General features: G+C 44.2%; 1 protein-coding gene across 1 annotated transcript in view; it reads right to left on the bottom strand.

The window, feature by feature from the left end:
- LOC144781942 (cytochrome P450 2G1-like) overlaps positions 1-14,780 on the bottom strand; it is a 410,077-nt gene that overhangs the window by 5,466 nt on the left and 389,831 nt on the right. Inside the window, exon 8 of the mRNA XM_078661035.1 lies at positions 12,342-12,483. Within this exon, the coding sequence (XP_078517161.1) occupies positions 12,342-12,483 (142 nt within the window). The remainder of the gene's footprint in view (positions 1-12,341; positions 12,484-14,780) is intronic.

Below are 14,780 nucleotides of genomic sequence, written 5' to 3'. Positions count from 1 at the left end.
ACGCCCCCCCCCCCCACGTCGGGAGGCCTAGCTTTCACCTTGGGGATGCCCAGTAGGGGTTATCTCACAGGGAAAAAGCCGGGACGGGTTCCCAAAGCAAGCGCCTTGAGACCTTGCGGTGATAAGGCGCCATATAAGAACCTTTGACATTTGACATACTTGGAGTCTACTTCTTGGTCCTGGATTCAAGTGGGGGCAAGGGCAGTGTAGTATGGTAATAACTGAAGTGGACGCAGAAGTCATGGTTACCCAACAGCTTTATTAATATAATTCACAAGCAGTAAATGAAAGACCCCAGCCACAGCTGACTCGCTACCAGCGCCAACCGACAACTTCCATTGCGCTCGCCTTAGAACGCCGCTACCCGTGACATTCTAAGTGATGTCACCTCTGTGTGTTCCAAAGCGATCGTAGGGAAAGAGGTATCGTGGCTTGGATAAGCTTTCCCCCTACATGTGGAAGATACCACACATCCCCCTTCCCTGCACAACTCAAGAAAAACAACACATATGAGAAACATGAGAACATTGGTTGCACTGTACATGGTAACATATTGCTCTAGGTGTTTTGGGTGACTAACTACCCTTTGGCTAGTACTGCGGGGAGCATTCCCCAAGACGCTTCCTCACGGGCAGGTAACCCCTGAGATTGTCTTCCCTCCTGGCCTTATTGTCTCTGTTTTCTGGAGGGGAGTGGTATCCTACAACTCTTCCCAGGTTCCAGATCTTCCCCTCCTGAGTTTTCACAGCATTTTTAAACAATTTGACAATTCTTGTGGGTTTGGTAAATTCTGACCAACTCACTCTGCCTGTTGGTGCTCTGATTTTTACTACGTCTCCTACCTTGAATCCTGTCTCTTTTACGGAGTGTAGTTTGTCAAACCTGTTTTTTCTGTCTATCATGTCTTTGCACTCCTTGTCCAATCTTCGTGACTCTCTAGAGTGTCCTGTCCACCCTTTGTGCCACCCCATCCACCCCGGTGAAAGCTTCATGTTGGGCATTCTTGCCAGGAGCAGTTCAAAAGGAGTGACCCCAGTTGTTTGGTGAGGGGTCAGGCGGTAGGCTTCTCGTCCTTTCCCTATCACTTCCTTCCAATTTAGTCCATTTGTTCTTGCTAGCTGGATGCTCTCCTTGATAGTTTTGTTGAACCGCTAAACCATTCCGTTGGTCTCGGGGTGGTACAATGCGCAGCGTTTGTGTTCGATCCCATTATTCTCGAGAAAGTCTTTCATTTCTTTTGAGCATAGTTGTACCCCATTGTCTATCAATAGACTACTGGGTAGACCTTCCCTGAGGAATAGTTCTTGCAAGAACTCAATGACCACTTTGGTGGTGATCTCAGATACTATCTTCACCTCTGGCCATCTAGAATATAGGTCTAGGAGCACTAAGATGTAAGGAGTGCGAATTTCACTCGTCACCGGACCTATTATGTCCAATGCCACTTCTTCCCCAGGCCCGACGGGTGTGGTCTACCTTGCATGGGAGGTGTGTGCTGTTTCAATAACTTGTCACTGATAGTGCATGGTATGCAGTCTCTTACTCTCCTCTCAATCTCATTGTCCATGCTGGGCCACCAGTAGTCTCCCCGCATCCTCTGTTTCGTCTTGGTGATTCCCAGGTGTCCTTCATGGGCCAAATCCACTAGATATTCCCTCAGGGTTTTGGGCGGGATCAATCTCGTGCCACGGAAAAGACATTCGTCCGTGACAGACAATTCATTCCTGATCACCCAGAAAGGGCGTAGTGTCTCGTTTTGTTTGTCTTCGTGCTTCCAATTCCCTTTTACCCTCACACACACATCCATCAACAGATCATCTGGTTTAAGGGCCTCTTTCCTGCTTTCTTCTCCAACGGCCTCTTGGCTGATTACACAAACTTTTTCTGCTTCTGCCTCGTCCTTATCTTCCTCGTTCTCCTCGCCTGCCTCTGCTTCCTTCGTTTCCCCTACGAGGCGTGAGAGGCAGTCAGCCGCGAGATTCCTTGTCCCCGGCATGTATTCAACCTCGAAAGTGTGCTCCTGTAGGCTTACAACCCAACGTCTGATTCTGCTTGAAACCGCGTTGAGCCCTTTTTTGTTGAATACTTCGACCAATGGCTTGGGGTCTGTTCTCAGGTTGAACTTTGTTCCCCAGACGAAGTCTCGGAACTTGTTCATAGCCCAGTGTACCGCCAAGGCCACCTTCTCTATTACTGAGAAATTGACCTCGGACTTCCGAAGGGATCTCGATGCGAAGGCTATGGTTTCTTCGCCATTCTCTCCCACTTTGTGAGAACTCCCCCAAGTCCTTTAGAGCTTGCATCAGTTGTCACCACCGTCTTACTGCTTGGTATGAATGCTTTGAGGCTTGGTGCCTCAGCTGGTGCTCTCCTCACATCTTCGAATTCCTTCTGGCACTCTTCATCCCAACTGAACACCACGTCCCTCTTGAGCAAATGGCATATGGCATAAGTCCTGCCATCGAAATTCTGCACAAACTTGCTGTAGAACTCCAGCATTCCCATAAACGATTTTATCTCCTCTCTGTTCTTTGGTGGGGCCAAACTGGTTATGGTGTTTTGGAGTTCAGCTTTGGGGCGAAATTCTTCTGGTGTTACTTTGTGCCCCAAGAAGTCTAACTCTTTGCAGCCAATCCTGCACTCTTCTCTCTTCACAGTGAGGCCCTGCTCTCTGAACCTCACCAGCAACTGTCTCAATCTTCCATCATAATGCTTGTTGTCCGCGCCTAAGACCAGTACGTCGTTTTGATAGCACAAGACACCAGGAATGCCTCTGAGAATACTGCCCATAATTCTTTGAAATACCGCTGCGGCCGAGACTTGACCGAATGGCATTCTTTTAAACTTGAAAGCACCAATTGGTGTGACAAACGCCGTAAGTTCCTGCGAGTCATCATGAAGCTTGATTTGAAAGTAAGCCGAGGTCAGATCCAACGTCGAGAATACTTTTGCTCCTTCCAACATGCTCATCATTTGCGTGATATTAGGCAGCGGAAACTTGTCGACCACGACTTCTTTGTTCAATGCCCTGAGGTCAATGCATAGATGGACCGAACCATCTTTCTTCCTTTCTGCGACAATCGGCGCCAGCCACTCCGTTGCCTCCGCAGGTTCTATGAACCCTAGGTTGCACAGCTTCTCTAGTTCAGCTCTGACCGCCTCCTGAATCGTTATGGGAAGGTTTCTCACTCTTGCTACTACTGGCACTACATGCTCCTTCAATCTTATCCTGTGGGAATAGTTTTTTTTTTAGGCAGCCTAGTTCCTCACTGAACACTTCCTTAAACTCTACTTATATGCTTCCCTGCGTCTCACCTACTTCTTGCACCAGGATCTGGGGGGTTTTGTTGGGGTTGAGGTAAACGCCTAGTTCTTTTTGGGCCTGCCACCCCAGTATGTTATCCCCCTCTTTGGATACATAAATCTTAGAGACGGTCAACCTGTCCTTGTAGCTTACAGTGCCCCAGAAATAACCCTTCATGTTGATGGGTTGCCCACCATAGCCTCCCGGCCTTACATCCATTTTACTCAAATTGAGTTTACCTTTGGACACCCTTTCAAATTCTTTGCCATTAATGATCGTTATTTTAGAACAAGAGTCAAACATAGCCTCCAACCCTGTCTCTTCTACCTTTATCGTGTCTTTGGGATTGCTGACCTGTCCGCTCTGTACATGCAAAACGATTTCATCGCAGACTCTTGCAGTGTTGTCCTTTCCCTATTTCTTGTATACCTGTCCACTCCTGCAGTACTGTCTGAAATGACCCATCTTGCCGCACTTACTACATGTGTATTTCAAAGCGGGACAATCTTTATCACTTGCCATATGTCCTTGTTTGCCACACCTATAGCAGTTGCCTTGAAGAAGAATCCCCCTTCACTCTCCTTTTGATCCTTCTGCTCACTCTTCTGTTCCTTAACTGCCAACACACAGTCGCCTTCTGCCACCACCTCACTCACCTAACCTTACTTTCACTGACCTTGCTTTCCCTGTCTTGTTTGATTTCACTTACACACTGAATCATGTGTTCCACTTGCTTGGCCACAATAAGCACCTCCCTTAGTGGTGGGTCTTCTTTTAGCCACAATTCCTCTCGCACTCGCTCAGACCTGCAAGTCAACACACACTGGTCTCTGATCCTTTCCTCACATGCTCCCCCAAACTTGCACGTGGCTGCCAGTTTGTGTAGGTCTGAGACGAAATCTTCAACAGATTCCCCATCCTTTTGCCCTCTTTTACCAAAATGGTACAGTTGCATAATTGTGCTAGTTTTAGGAAGGTAATGTAGATCTAGTTTCTTAAGACTAATTTCAAATTCATTCAACCCCCTTGCTTCATGCGCACTTAGATCTGGAAGGTGTTCCAACACTTCCTCTCCCTCGCCCCCATATAGTACGACAACAATGCTACTTTCCTTTCTAAGCCCAAATTAGGTCCACACACCACTGCATAGTTCTGTAAGACAATCTTCCATTTGTTCCACTTAATAGCGGGTTCTCCTGGACTTGGTAAGAAGAAAGGAGTGGGCGTAACATTTTGCATTGTACTGAAGCACAAAGGTAGTACTAAAAAAAAAACTTCACCAACTGGGGAACCCCAGACACTCAGATGTGGTTCTGATCCCTCCTTCTCAGAAAAACAGTTCTTCATACATGGTGGCAAAGATATATAACTTCCCCCTGGAGCCCATTAGATGGCGCTGACTCTCACTGTAGTATTTGCCTGACAGGGTCTTCCTCTCAATGAACCCGTGTTTCTGCTCTTTCACTACAGTTTCTCTTTCCCTCAGATGACAGGGACTGCTAGAAGTCAGTGAAGTCACATCAACAGCCTCCTCGGGCCACCTTTATTGATGTGCGGTGTATGTTCCTAATTCGCCACACACTGCCTCAAAACCGCACCATCACTGCTCTAATCGCCTACTTCTTGAGCGGAATTACTCACAGGCTCTTGTCAGGCACCCTGCCCTTCCGAGACCAACTGGAGGTGTTCCCACAGAGCCCACACAGTCTCTTGCAGATCCGGACGACGTCCGATGACGGCCCCCACTGACTGCTCTTCACTCACGCCAGCATGCGACTCTGCCTCACCCCTCGCTGCGGCGCGACTGCCTCACCAGATGTATTTTCGCCGTCTGCTTTTCAAATTCCGCTGCCACTCACTGCGCTGGGTAGTAGACTTCCTCACGAGTTGGAGCGCCGCTGTCCGCTCAGCTTTCATACAGCGCTAGGGGAGAGCATACCCTCGGGAGCCCTCCGACGCACTCACCGGGACATGCGTGAACTGGCCGTCTCTTGTCCAGGTCCTGAACCGCTTCACAGCCGCGGTCACAGGCCCGGATGTCGGCCCCAAACTCCGCGCCTGTCTGCAGCTCAACGGACCCAGCGGGAGGGAGTCTGGACCTCCCAAGTCCAACAGCGATGGTTTATGGCACCAACACCTGCCTGTCTTCTCCCAGTAGGTTTCATCAATAGTTTTCCTTGGTGAGTATTACAAAGTGCTAATGAGTTCTTCTACCAATACTCCAACCTCAGTTGAAAATTCTTAGCGTGTTGGGGTCAAAACTGCTTACTCAAAGCTGTCTCCCGTTGGTCCTCGTCGCCAGTGTAGAAGTGGACCCAGAAGTCGTGGTTACCCAACAGCTTTATTAAGATAATTCACAAGCAGTAAATGACAGACCCCAGCCACAGCTGACTCGCTACCAGCGCCAACCGACAACTTCCAGGGCGTTCGCCTTAGAATGCCGCTAGCCGTGACATTCTAAGTGATGTCACCTTGGCGCGTTCCAAAGCGATCGTGGGGAAAGAGGTATCGTGGCTTGGAGAAGCTTTCCCCCTACAAGTGGAAGATACCACAGGCAGCTCTTCAGGTCTCTTCACAGGTCTAAAACCCAAGGTGCAGTCCTTCTTCTGTTTTTCCACAGGTCAAGAAAGTGTTATAAGGAGCAGTGTATAGGGTTCCACCTTTGTATATTTCACAAGCCACTGGGTGGGGTGATTTCTGGACATGTACTAACCAATAAAAGTAAAGTTCTAGGGGCAACCCTACCCACAATTACAGCACATCCAGTTTGCATTATGGCAAACTATTCCAGAGTATACTATTCTAAGGGAAATCCAAGATTGCACAGGCCCTCTACCATTGGAGGGTGCTTGTGCCCCAGTCAGGGGTATGTTTAGGGAATGGACAGTCCCCTACTCCCAAGCTACACCTACCACTATCTGTGATCAACTCTCCCTCCTACTGGGCTGGTACACTACTAGGTACCTTGGGTCTAAAGAAGTCAGTATGTTCCTCCTGAGGCCTCCCCTTACACTAAATGATGGCATTTATAAACCTGTACCCCATTTGTAACCCTAACCCTTATTTTATCCCTAACCCAACCCCTTACCTTGTCCACACCACTTATCTTATATTATCCCTCATGCCATACATTAGTCTACCCACTAAACGTAACTTCTAAACATTACTTGCACCAAACTCCAAATATCTCCCCAACCCCATTAATTACCTTAGCTGTAATATTTCATTCACAACTTTTTTTAAATCGACTTTTTTTGATCTAATTAGCTCCTTTTCATCAATTTTCTCTTAGTTTTGTGTTACCCTACCTTTTTAATTCAAATGTGTTTATTGCCAAACCCTTTTTATTTGAAATATATGGGATTCATAAGTGAATTAAGAGTTGAGCCCTTCAAATGAGAGTCAGTTACATTAAGAGAAGAACGTGGAATGCATCCATTTTCACAATTCCAGTAAGATATTTTCTGTTTAAAACAGGTGTCACAGCGAAAATTATGTATTCAGAAAAAGTGTTGAGAAAACAGAAATTATGGATGATACCCTTTAGCAAAATGTTTGTGGTTTACACCAAATTGCGCTGTTGTATAACAAATATATGGAGGCCCGCTCGTAATGAGTGCCCTCAAACATTGACATCTTGACCCAAGAAAATAACTTTTAAAGCGAAATGCACTTGTCTTGAGATGAATGTTTTGAATCGCTCACTCCCACATTTGCTTATGACATATTCCCTTTACTTACTGCTTTCTTTCTGTATATCAGGCATACGTTTAAACAACAGAAAGAAAACAACAATTTTTGAATTTTAGGGGGTATTAAGAGCTGTCTAGTGTAACTTCCAGAGTTATTAAGTGGAATATTTTGTGAATGTTATGCAATTGTGATCATGTTACTGATGTTAGTTAACCAATAACCTATATACTATGTGATTGGTGTGTCAGGATTGAATAGTGCAACAACATTATTTAGCACAATTGAAATATAATAAACTGGACTAAATAAACTCTATGTCCTATTTTTAAGGTAGACAGAAGAGTAAAAAATAATGTACTATCTGCAGTAAGAGGATTTCTGTGCCTTTTTCAGGCAATTTGATTATACCATCTCACAACAAGAGAAATGCCTGCCTATTAACACCAGCTTTTTGCTGGCAAATTAAATATCGAAATCCACGTGGGAACATTCTTTCTGCATGTCATTCTCCATTTCATTTAAAGCAACATCTATAGTAATATCATGGTATCATGATAAAATATTTATTAAAACACCAACCTGGAAGGTACCCGGGTAGGGAAATAAAGGCTCTGGGGTCTCACGGGTGAGTTTGTCTCCTAACACAACATATCCACACAAAATAAGCTCTCCGAGAATTTTGTAATTTACAGCGACCTGTGATGTACCACTCCCAACGCTTCTCAATAGAAGTGTTGGGCATACAAAAAAATGTAACGGATTGCCCTCACACACCACCAGGTGTCATGCTTCATCATAGGATAATCCTCGCTTTACAGAACCTGTGGATAGACCAGAATATCCTTACCATTCCATTTTCTACATGTAGGGAAATAGATCACAACAATTGTATACTTAAAGGTATGAACAGCGTGCATGCTTCGTATTTTCATGGCACTTCATACGTGAGGTAAAATCATGTCATTATTACAGTTGTGGGACCAGATCACAATCTTACCCCAATGGTGGGTCTCCTACGCCCCATGAAAGAAGGGCAAAGAGACCCAGGTAGTAAAACTCTAAAGTGGGATGAAAAGGAGGGGCAAAGTTTTTAGTCTGCAGCATACACATTCAACAACATTCATACATATGCAGGGTATTCCATTCCTCTGATCAGTCAACCTCTCACTTTGTCAAGGTGCGTCCCTTACAGCAAGCCCAGATGGATCTGCTCCTTCTCCCTGATGTGTGTGGAGTGGAGCAAGGTGAGCGTTTTTATGCTGACAGAAACTAGCAATCAGCAGGTTATTGATGGCACCTGCGTGGGGAGGAGCAGTCGTTCTCGAAGCCGGTGCTGCCTTCATGAGGGGCGGTCACTGTGTGGATATGTCATGTAACTCAAGGGCTCTTCCTGTTGAGTGCTCATGGGAATTTTTGTTTCAGTTATCAGAAAGGGACTCACCATACCGAACCGCTCAAAATGCGGAGCAGTCAGTCTGCAAAACCGAGTACCGGATGGGGGTAGTACCTTTGATGTACATTCGCCATACTCTATGTAATGTCCATTGAATTCTGTAACAAGGACAAGTGTAATGTTGTCAGCGACAAGTCTTGTGTTCTCATGTGTACCAGTTCATCACAGAGGTTGGTAAAAAGGGTGGGTACCATTGTTTGATTTTGGAAAGCGAGATCAGTTAAGAGGTAGACACAGGTCTCTCTGGTTTGGAGGCAAAACATATTGCCTCAGTAGGATTCCGTCTGCCCGTCCTGATGAAAGCAGCTGACTCAATTGAGCCGTAAGGCAGAAACATGTTGACGATAATAGTGGTGATGGGTTACTAATTCCCCTATCTCCACAATTGATTTTAATCACCAGGTGCCATGTCTAGCTAGTAAAGCGTTTTAGGATGCCACATTGGTTTTTAACACACCTATATCACGGATCCATTCTTAGTTAGAAGTGTCTCCCTTACTCCAGGTGTAGGCCCGCTCTCCATCAAACAGAGGTTTTGGAGAGCGAGGATTATCCTATGATGAAGCATGACACCTGGTGGTGTGTGAGGACAATCCATTACATTTTTGTATGCCCAAAATTTCTACTGAGAAGCATTGGGAGGGGTACATCACAGTTCGCTGTAAATTACAAAATGTTCAGGGAGCTTATTTTGTGTGGACATCATGATAAAACATACACTAGAATGGTGGTATGAGCATAAATGGGATTAGCATCTCTAAATGAGATCCTTAGTGCTAGTATTTCTGTTCGTGGTATTTTGTCATTAACATTAAGGATTGCATGCTTTAGTTGCTGTTTAAATATTGCCATTTTAAGTTAAGATATTGACAGTTAAATGAGCCCTATATCTGCATCAATAACTTTTCTATGGAACATAAATCATTAAGTCTACTGCAGAACTCGCCCAAAGTATTGTCTGAAAGGCCTTACGTTTTACAGTCAGTTCAGAACAGCTTAAGGGCTAGCTCAGTGGTGAAGAGCTTTATCTTTTCACATATGCCAATCACATACTGGCTTGTAAGAAAAATGTGTGTTGCTGTTTCAGGTTTGCTTTCATGTCTGAATGTGCAGAGGATCACTTAGTTTGTTGACCTCAAAAGTATTTCACTTTACTCCTATGGGAGCTATTTAGCAAATGTTGCCTATGACCTGTTCAGCCATGGGCACAATGAGTGTCAAGGGAGGAGCAGAGACACATGACCAAAGGCCTCTCCTGTGAGGATATATATGGTTTGAGTTGGCATCAAAGGAAACTATATACTATCAAAAAATGTGTGTTGCTGTTTCAGGTTTGCTTTCATGTCTGAATGTGCAGAGGATCACTAGCAGCCTGATTCATGAAACGAAAATCGGCTCGCAAAGGGCCAGATTCTGAGAATCTGGCCCTTTGCGAGCGCAATTATTGCATCTGGGATTCATCATCCCAAATGCAATAATCGCTATTACAGAATTCGCTATTGTGCGAGGAATTGCATTTAAGGAATCTCTATTAGAGATTCCTTAAATGCAATTCATCAACCAATTTTAAATTGCTAATTCGCAATTTCGGGCCGCTATTTACCGAGAGGTGAGATTTCTCGGTAAATAGCAAAAACTTAGAAAAATGCTTTTAAAAGCATTTTTCTAAGTTGCATGTTGCACACACACATGTCCTTTGGACATGTGTGTGCGCAACACCTGTTCCAATTTGCATTTAAGGGGTGCTACAGGGTGTCCTTTGGACACCCCTGGCACCCTTTAAATCGCTATCTTATTTGCGAGTAGCAAATTGCTACTCGCAAATAAGGAATACTCCCCATTCATTCCTATGGGCCTTTTGGCCCATAGGAATGAATGGGGAGTTATTCCTTATTTGTGAGTAGCAATTTGCTACTCGCAAATAAGGAATGTGTAGGAATCGCTATTTATTTAGCAATTCCTACATGAATACCGTTTTGCGAGTCTCTAATAGCGATTCCTTATGAATATCTATTAGAGACTCGCAAAACGGTACCTTGATGAATCAGGCTGTTAGTTCGTTGACCTCAAAAGTATTTCACTTTACTCCTATGGGAGCTATTTAGCAAATGTTGCCTATGACCTGTTCAGCCATGGGCACAATGAGTGTCAAGGGAGGGGCAGAGACACATGACCAAAGGCCTCTCCTGTGAGGATATATATGGTTTGAGTTGGCATCAAAGGAAACTATATACCATCAAAACATGTTGCCAGACTGACATGTTTAATAATGAATGTCCCAAATTCCATTCCTGCTCTCCCTCTCCCTCTCTCCCTTTCAATTAATAATAGTTTACTCATTGCACTCAAGTTTCAGAATCACAAACCATATTAGGCTGGTGCTGTTACATGTACTTGGTGTTAAGAAAGGAAGATCTTGCTGCTAAAAATCTTTATCATAGAATTGTGAAAACTTATTTTTGGAGGTGGTAATGTCTGACAGAATAATTCATAAATAGATATTGTGTTGCATTTTGTTGTGGTGGTGAAGTGTTGTGTATTTTGTGTTGTTGTTTTTTTGTGTTGCACAATAGAATTACATTGTGTGTTTTACTGTAGTTGTTATTTTTCATTTTATCGTGATTGTTTTGCTGCATTGTGCCCTATTTTCCTTTTGAGTATTATTATTTTCCTTTGTTTTTGTTACACAATATTGTGTGACCTTACAAAATGCTGCTATATTTCCTACCATATGCAGCACAGACCCATCAAGTTACAGTGCCAAGTAACATTCACCAGTGTCTACCTTGGATGCCGGCCACTGTTCCAACCCTTCAACTTTCTAAGGCAACAGGCAGTTCAAAACTGAGTCAGAAATCATTAGCTTATGTTTACTAAAACTTTGTGCTGGGTTTGTGTCACAAACATGGTGCAAACCGGAGTTGAATCTGATTAACTTTTTTGTGCTTATAAGTGTCCCTAAATTAACACAAAATAATGCTATGCACTACTTTGTGCTACTTTGCATCAAGGTTTTATACTATGGGTGGTACATGGGCATTCCCATGTAATAAATCATGGTTTCTGATGAAAAGCTCAAGCTGCTAAAAAAGGTAGACCGTGGTTTGCTGGAAACATTTACATCTCCTCAAGGCAGGTGTGTCATTGGAGAAAAGTTTTCTTTTCTCTAATATTTTCCAACTTCGCCCGAGTGTTCTACTGTATGGCTAACATACAAATGTGGAAACGTTATAAACTATGTTTCAGCATAATATTTTCTACTGTAAGTGTACCCTTTCAGTGCAAAACCTATGTTTCAAATCACACACTCACCTTGCACTATGGTGCAAGGGTGTGTGCGTGTCTCTAGGTACAGTTGCAGCCGGTGGAGGGAATTCCGTGGAGCGGAAAGGCAGGGCAGGGGAGGGGAGGGGCTGGGTGGGGGGTAGTAAACACCAGAATATGGTTGATTGCAGGTAAGTAAACAATTAAATGAATGAAATGAATTTCGTTGAGCGCTCTGCATTGCAAAATGTGATGCAGCGCGCGCTACGAAATTCGTTTTATTCATTTAATTGTTTACTTACCTGTAATCATCCATATTCCGGTGTTTACTACCCCCCACCATGGCCCTCTCCGCCCTGTCTTTCCGCCCCACTGAACTCCCTCCACGGGCCTCAACTGTCTAGGTAGCCTAAAGTGTGCTTGTGCTGGGGCAGAGAGAAACCGCGCCATAGCTGTAGTAGTTTTGATGCTGTTCTACTGTGTCCCTTTCACCACAACAAAGTTACTGTGGTTGCTGCACAGAGTTTTATGAAAAATGTGTGAATTTAGCCAATGTCTTAATTAAGCCCTTCCAGTACCACAGTGATCACAATGTTTCTTGTTCATGGGCAGGAAACTGAATGTTACCTGCAGAGAATGGCATAAATGAGTCGTTCTTCTTAAAACCACCATTTTCATCCAGGAAGTGTTCGGGATGGAAATGCTCTGGGTCCTTAAAGGCCTTCGGATCTCGTAGCACAGAGCAAAGAAGGGCAATTACATCAGTTCCCTAGAATAAGAAATGAGTAAAAGACAAAAATAGTACCATTTTATTTCTTTTCCCTCTTGACAGGCCTGAAGAATGTACTGTTCTCTGTTCATAAACTGGAATGTACAAACTACACCCTAACTGATTTCTGAGCATGGTTGTGGTATGAGCTCCCTTTAGGGCCCATTGTAGCTCTCCCCTATGTTAACTTAACAGCACATATTGTGGGCTGCTTCGCTTTGCAAATGTTACACATAGCACATTTTTGCCATAATATTATTCTGGAAATAGGCTGCACATGTCTTTCTTATTGAGTACGTCTTACTGGGAATCAGTTTCGACACTTCGTATGAGGTTGAACAACATCATGATATGTTTGTCGCTGTAGTCGGTCACTAACACATTCTAAAATTTAGACATAACAAAGAGACTCAGCTGAAATCCATATCGTATAAGCCAAGACTTGGGGGCAGATTTATGAGGCCCTTGCGCCTCTTTGTGCCGCAATTGCGTCACTTTATTTGACGCAACGGCGGCGCAAACAATGCGCCCTATTTACAACATGACGCATCTAGGAGATGTGTCACGTTGTAAAGCCCTGCGCCATAAGGAGGCGTTCCTGCGCAGGGGGGGGCGTTCCTGAGTGAAATCTATAACATTTCACTCAGTCACTTTCAGGCCAATGCTGCGTCAAAACCCTGCGCCTGCTTGAAGCAGGCGTAGGTCTTAACGCAGCATTGTGAAGATGGGGCACCCCCGAGCCTTGCTGGAGCTGCGTCGGCGTGCGACGCAACTCCAGCAATGCGCCACCTTTACGGCACAGATGCGTCACGCATCTGTGCCGTTTTTGCCCCATGGTGCGCCGCATTATAAATGCGGCGCACCATGGGTGGCGGAGCTGTGGCGCACATTAACTGGCACATCCCTGGGGATGCGCCAGTTAACATAAATCTGCCCCTTGGTGTTTTGAAAACAGAGCAGGGAATTTCTTGAAATGGAAATGTCCTGGGACAAGCACACTAGTGCTAATCAATCTGACATGCAGACCAGCTAACGGCAAATGGCAATTATGGGTGTAGTGCTAATCCCACAGGTCGCTGATACATCACTGTGCTCACAAGGTGAGGGTCCACTTAGGCAGATATATCCTTCACCATGATAGTGCATTTCATTGTTTGTATTGTTTATTAGTAATGCTTATTACACTGCTCAGTTGCTTATGTTTTCTAATTGCAGCTCGATTGCATCTTGATAGAGCACAACATTATTAATAAATATTGTAAACTTTACTAAGACTCTTTAATGTTTTTTGTGGACATGCATGAGTGAGAGAACAAAAAGTGATGATCTGTTACCACATCTCCCTGGGAGGGGCTAGAGTGGTGTGTACTGGGGTGCCAATATACTAGTTACTCTGGGAAAGTTAGGAGGGCAGGTATGGCACAATGTGCTGGTCGGATTTGGGCCCATAGGTACAGATGTTGTATGGTGACACAATCCGTACAAACTCATGCTCTGTGATCCCAGACATAGCTCTGATTCCAAACAGAATGCCTGCAACAGATGCAATTTGCCTCATAACCAACTAAATATAGGTCACATTGCAAAATTTCCATTGGCAGGGTGTCTCAAAAAAGACCTGCCTAAAGAATTTTAATTAGGTTTTTTTTCTGACCAACTTTGATTAGCTGTGAACGACGGAGTGGTGGACTACAAGTGACTAGGATACTCTGTGGATGCATTTCATGAACAGAACACATTTTAGATTAAATGCAGTTCTTGTTCCTTAAAGGGACATATGCTGTTTTAAAAATGAAGCACTATCTTCTTTTCCAAGGCTACTCAACCTGATACACAAGAAAATTAATAAATGAATACTTTATGAATATTTAATGAAAACTAGATATATTTAGAAAATACGAACCGCGAAAGACACATACGAGGAGGCACCAGGTATATGCTGGAAGTGGGACAATTGAAGAACTCCCCGGCAAAAGCATACGAGAAAGGAAATGAAATAACCTTTTAATCATCAGGAGATACCAAACTAGAAATTATTTTAACTCTGGTGCCTATATGCAGGAAAAAAAACACGTCTATAACGCGGATTGAAACTACTAGTCAACAGAGTAAATAACGCTCAATTGAGATTCATCACAGTTCAATTAGAGCAAATCAACTATCAGGAATCAGCACCTGGATAGACACCGTGGCTGATGATCGAATTGATTAAAGGCAGCTAATAAGAATTGTTTTTAAATTGTCCTGAGGAAGGTGGTGCGCACAGCAAAGATCCACCGAAACGCGTCGACTTGGAT

This window comes from Lissotriton helveticus, chromosome 9 (genome assembly GCF_964261635.1).
Source record: "Lissotriton helveticus chromosome 9, aLisHel1.1, whole genome shotgun sequence".
NCBI lineage: Eukaryota > Metazoa > Chordata > Amphibia > Caudata > Salamandridae > Lissotriton > Lissotriton helveticus.
Note: the sequence above shows the minus strand (reverse complement) of the source record. Positions and strands in the feature narration are given on the sequence as shown.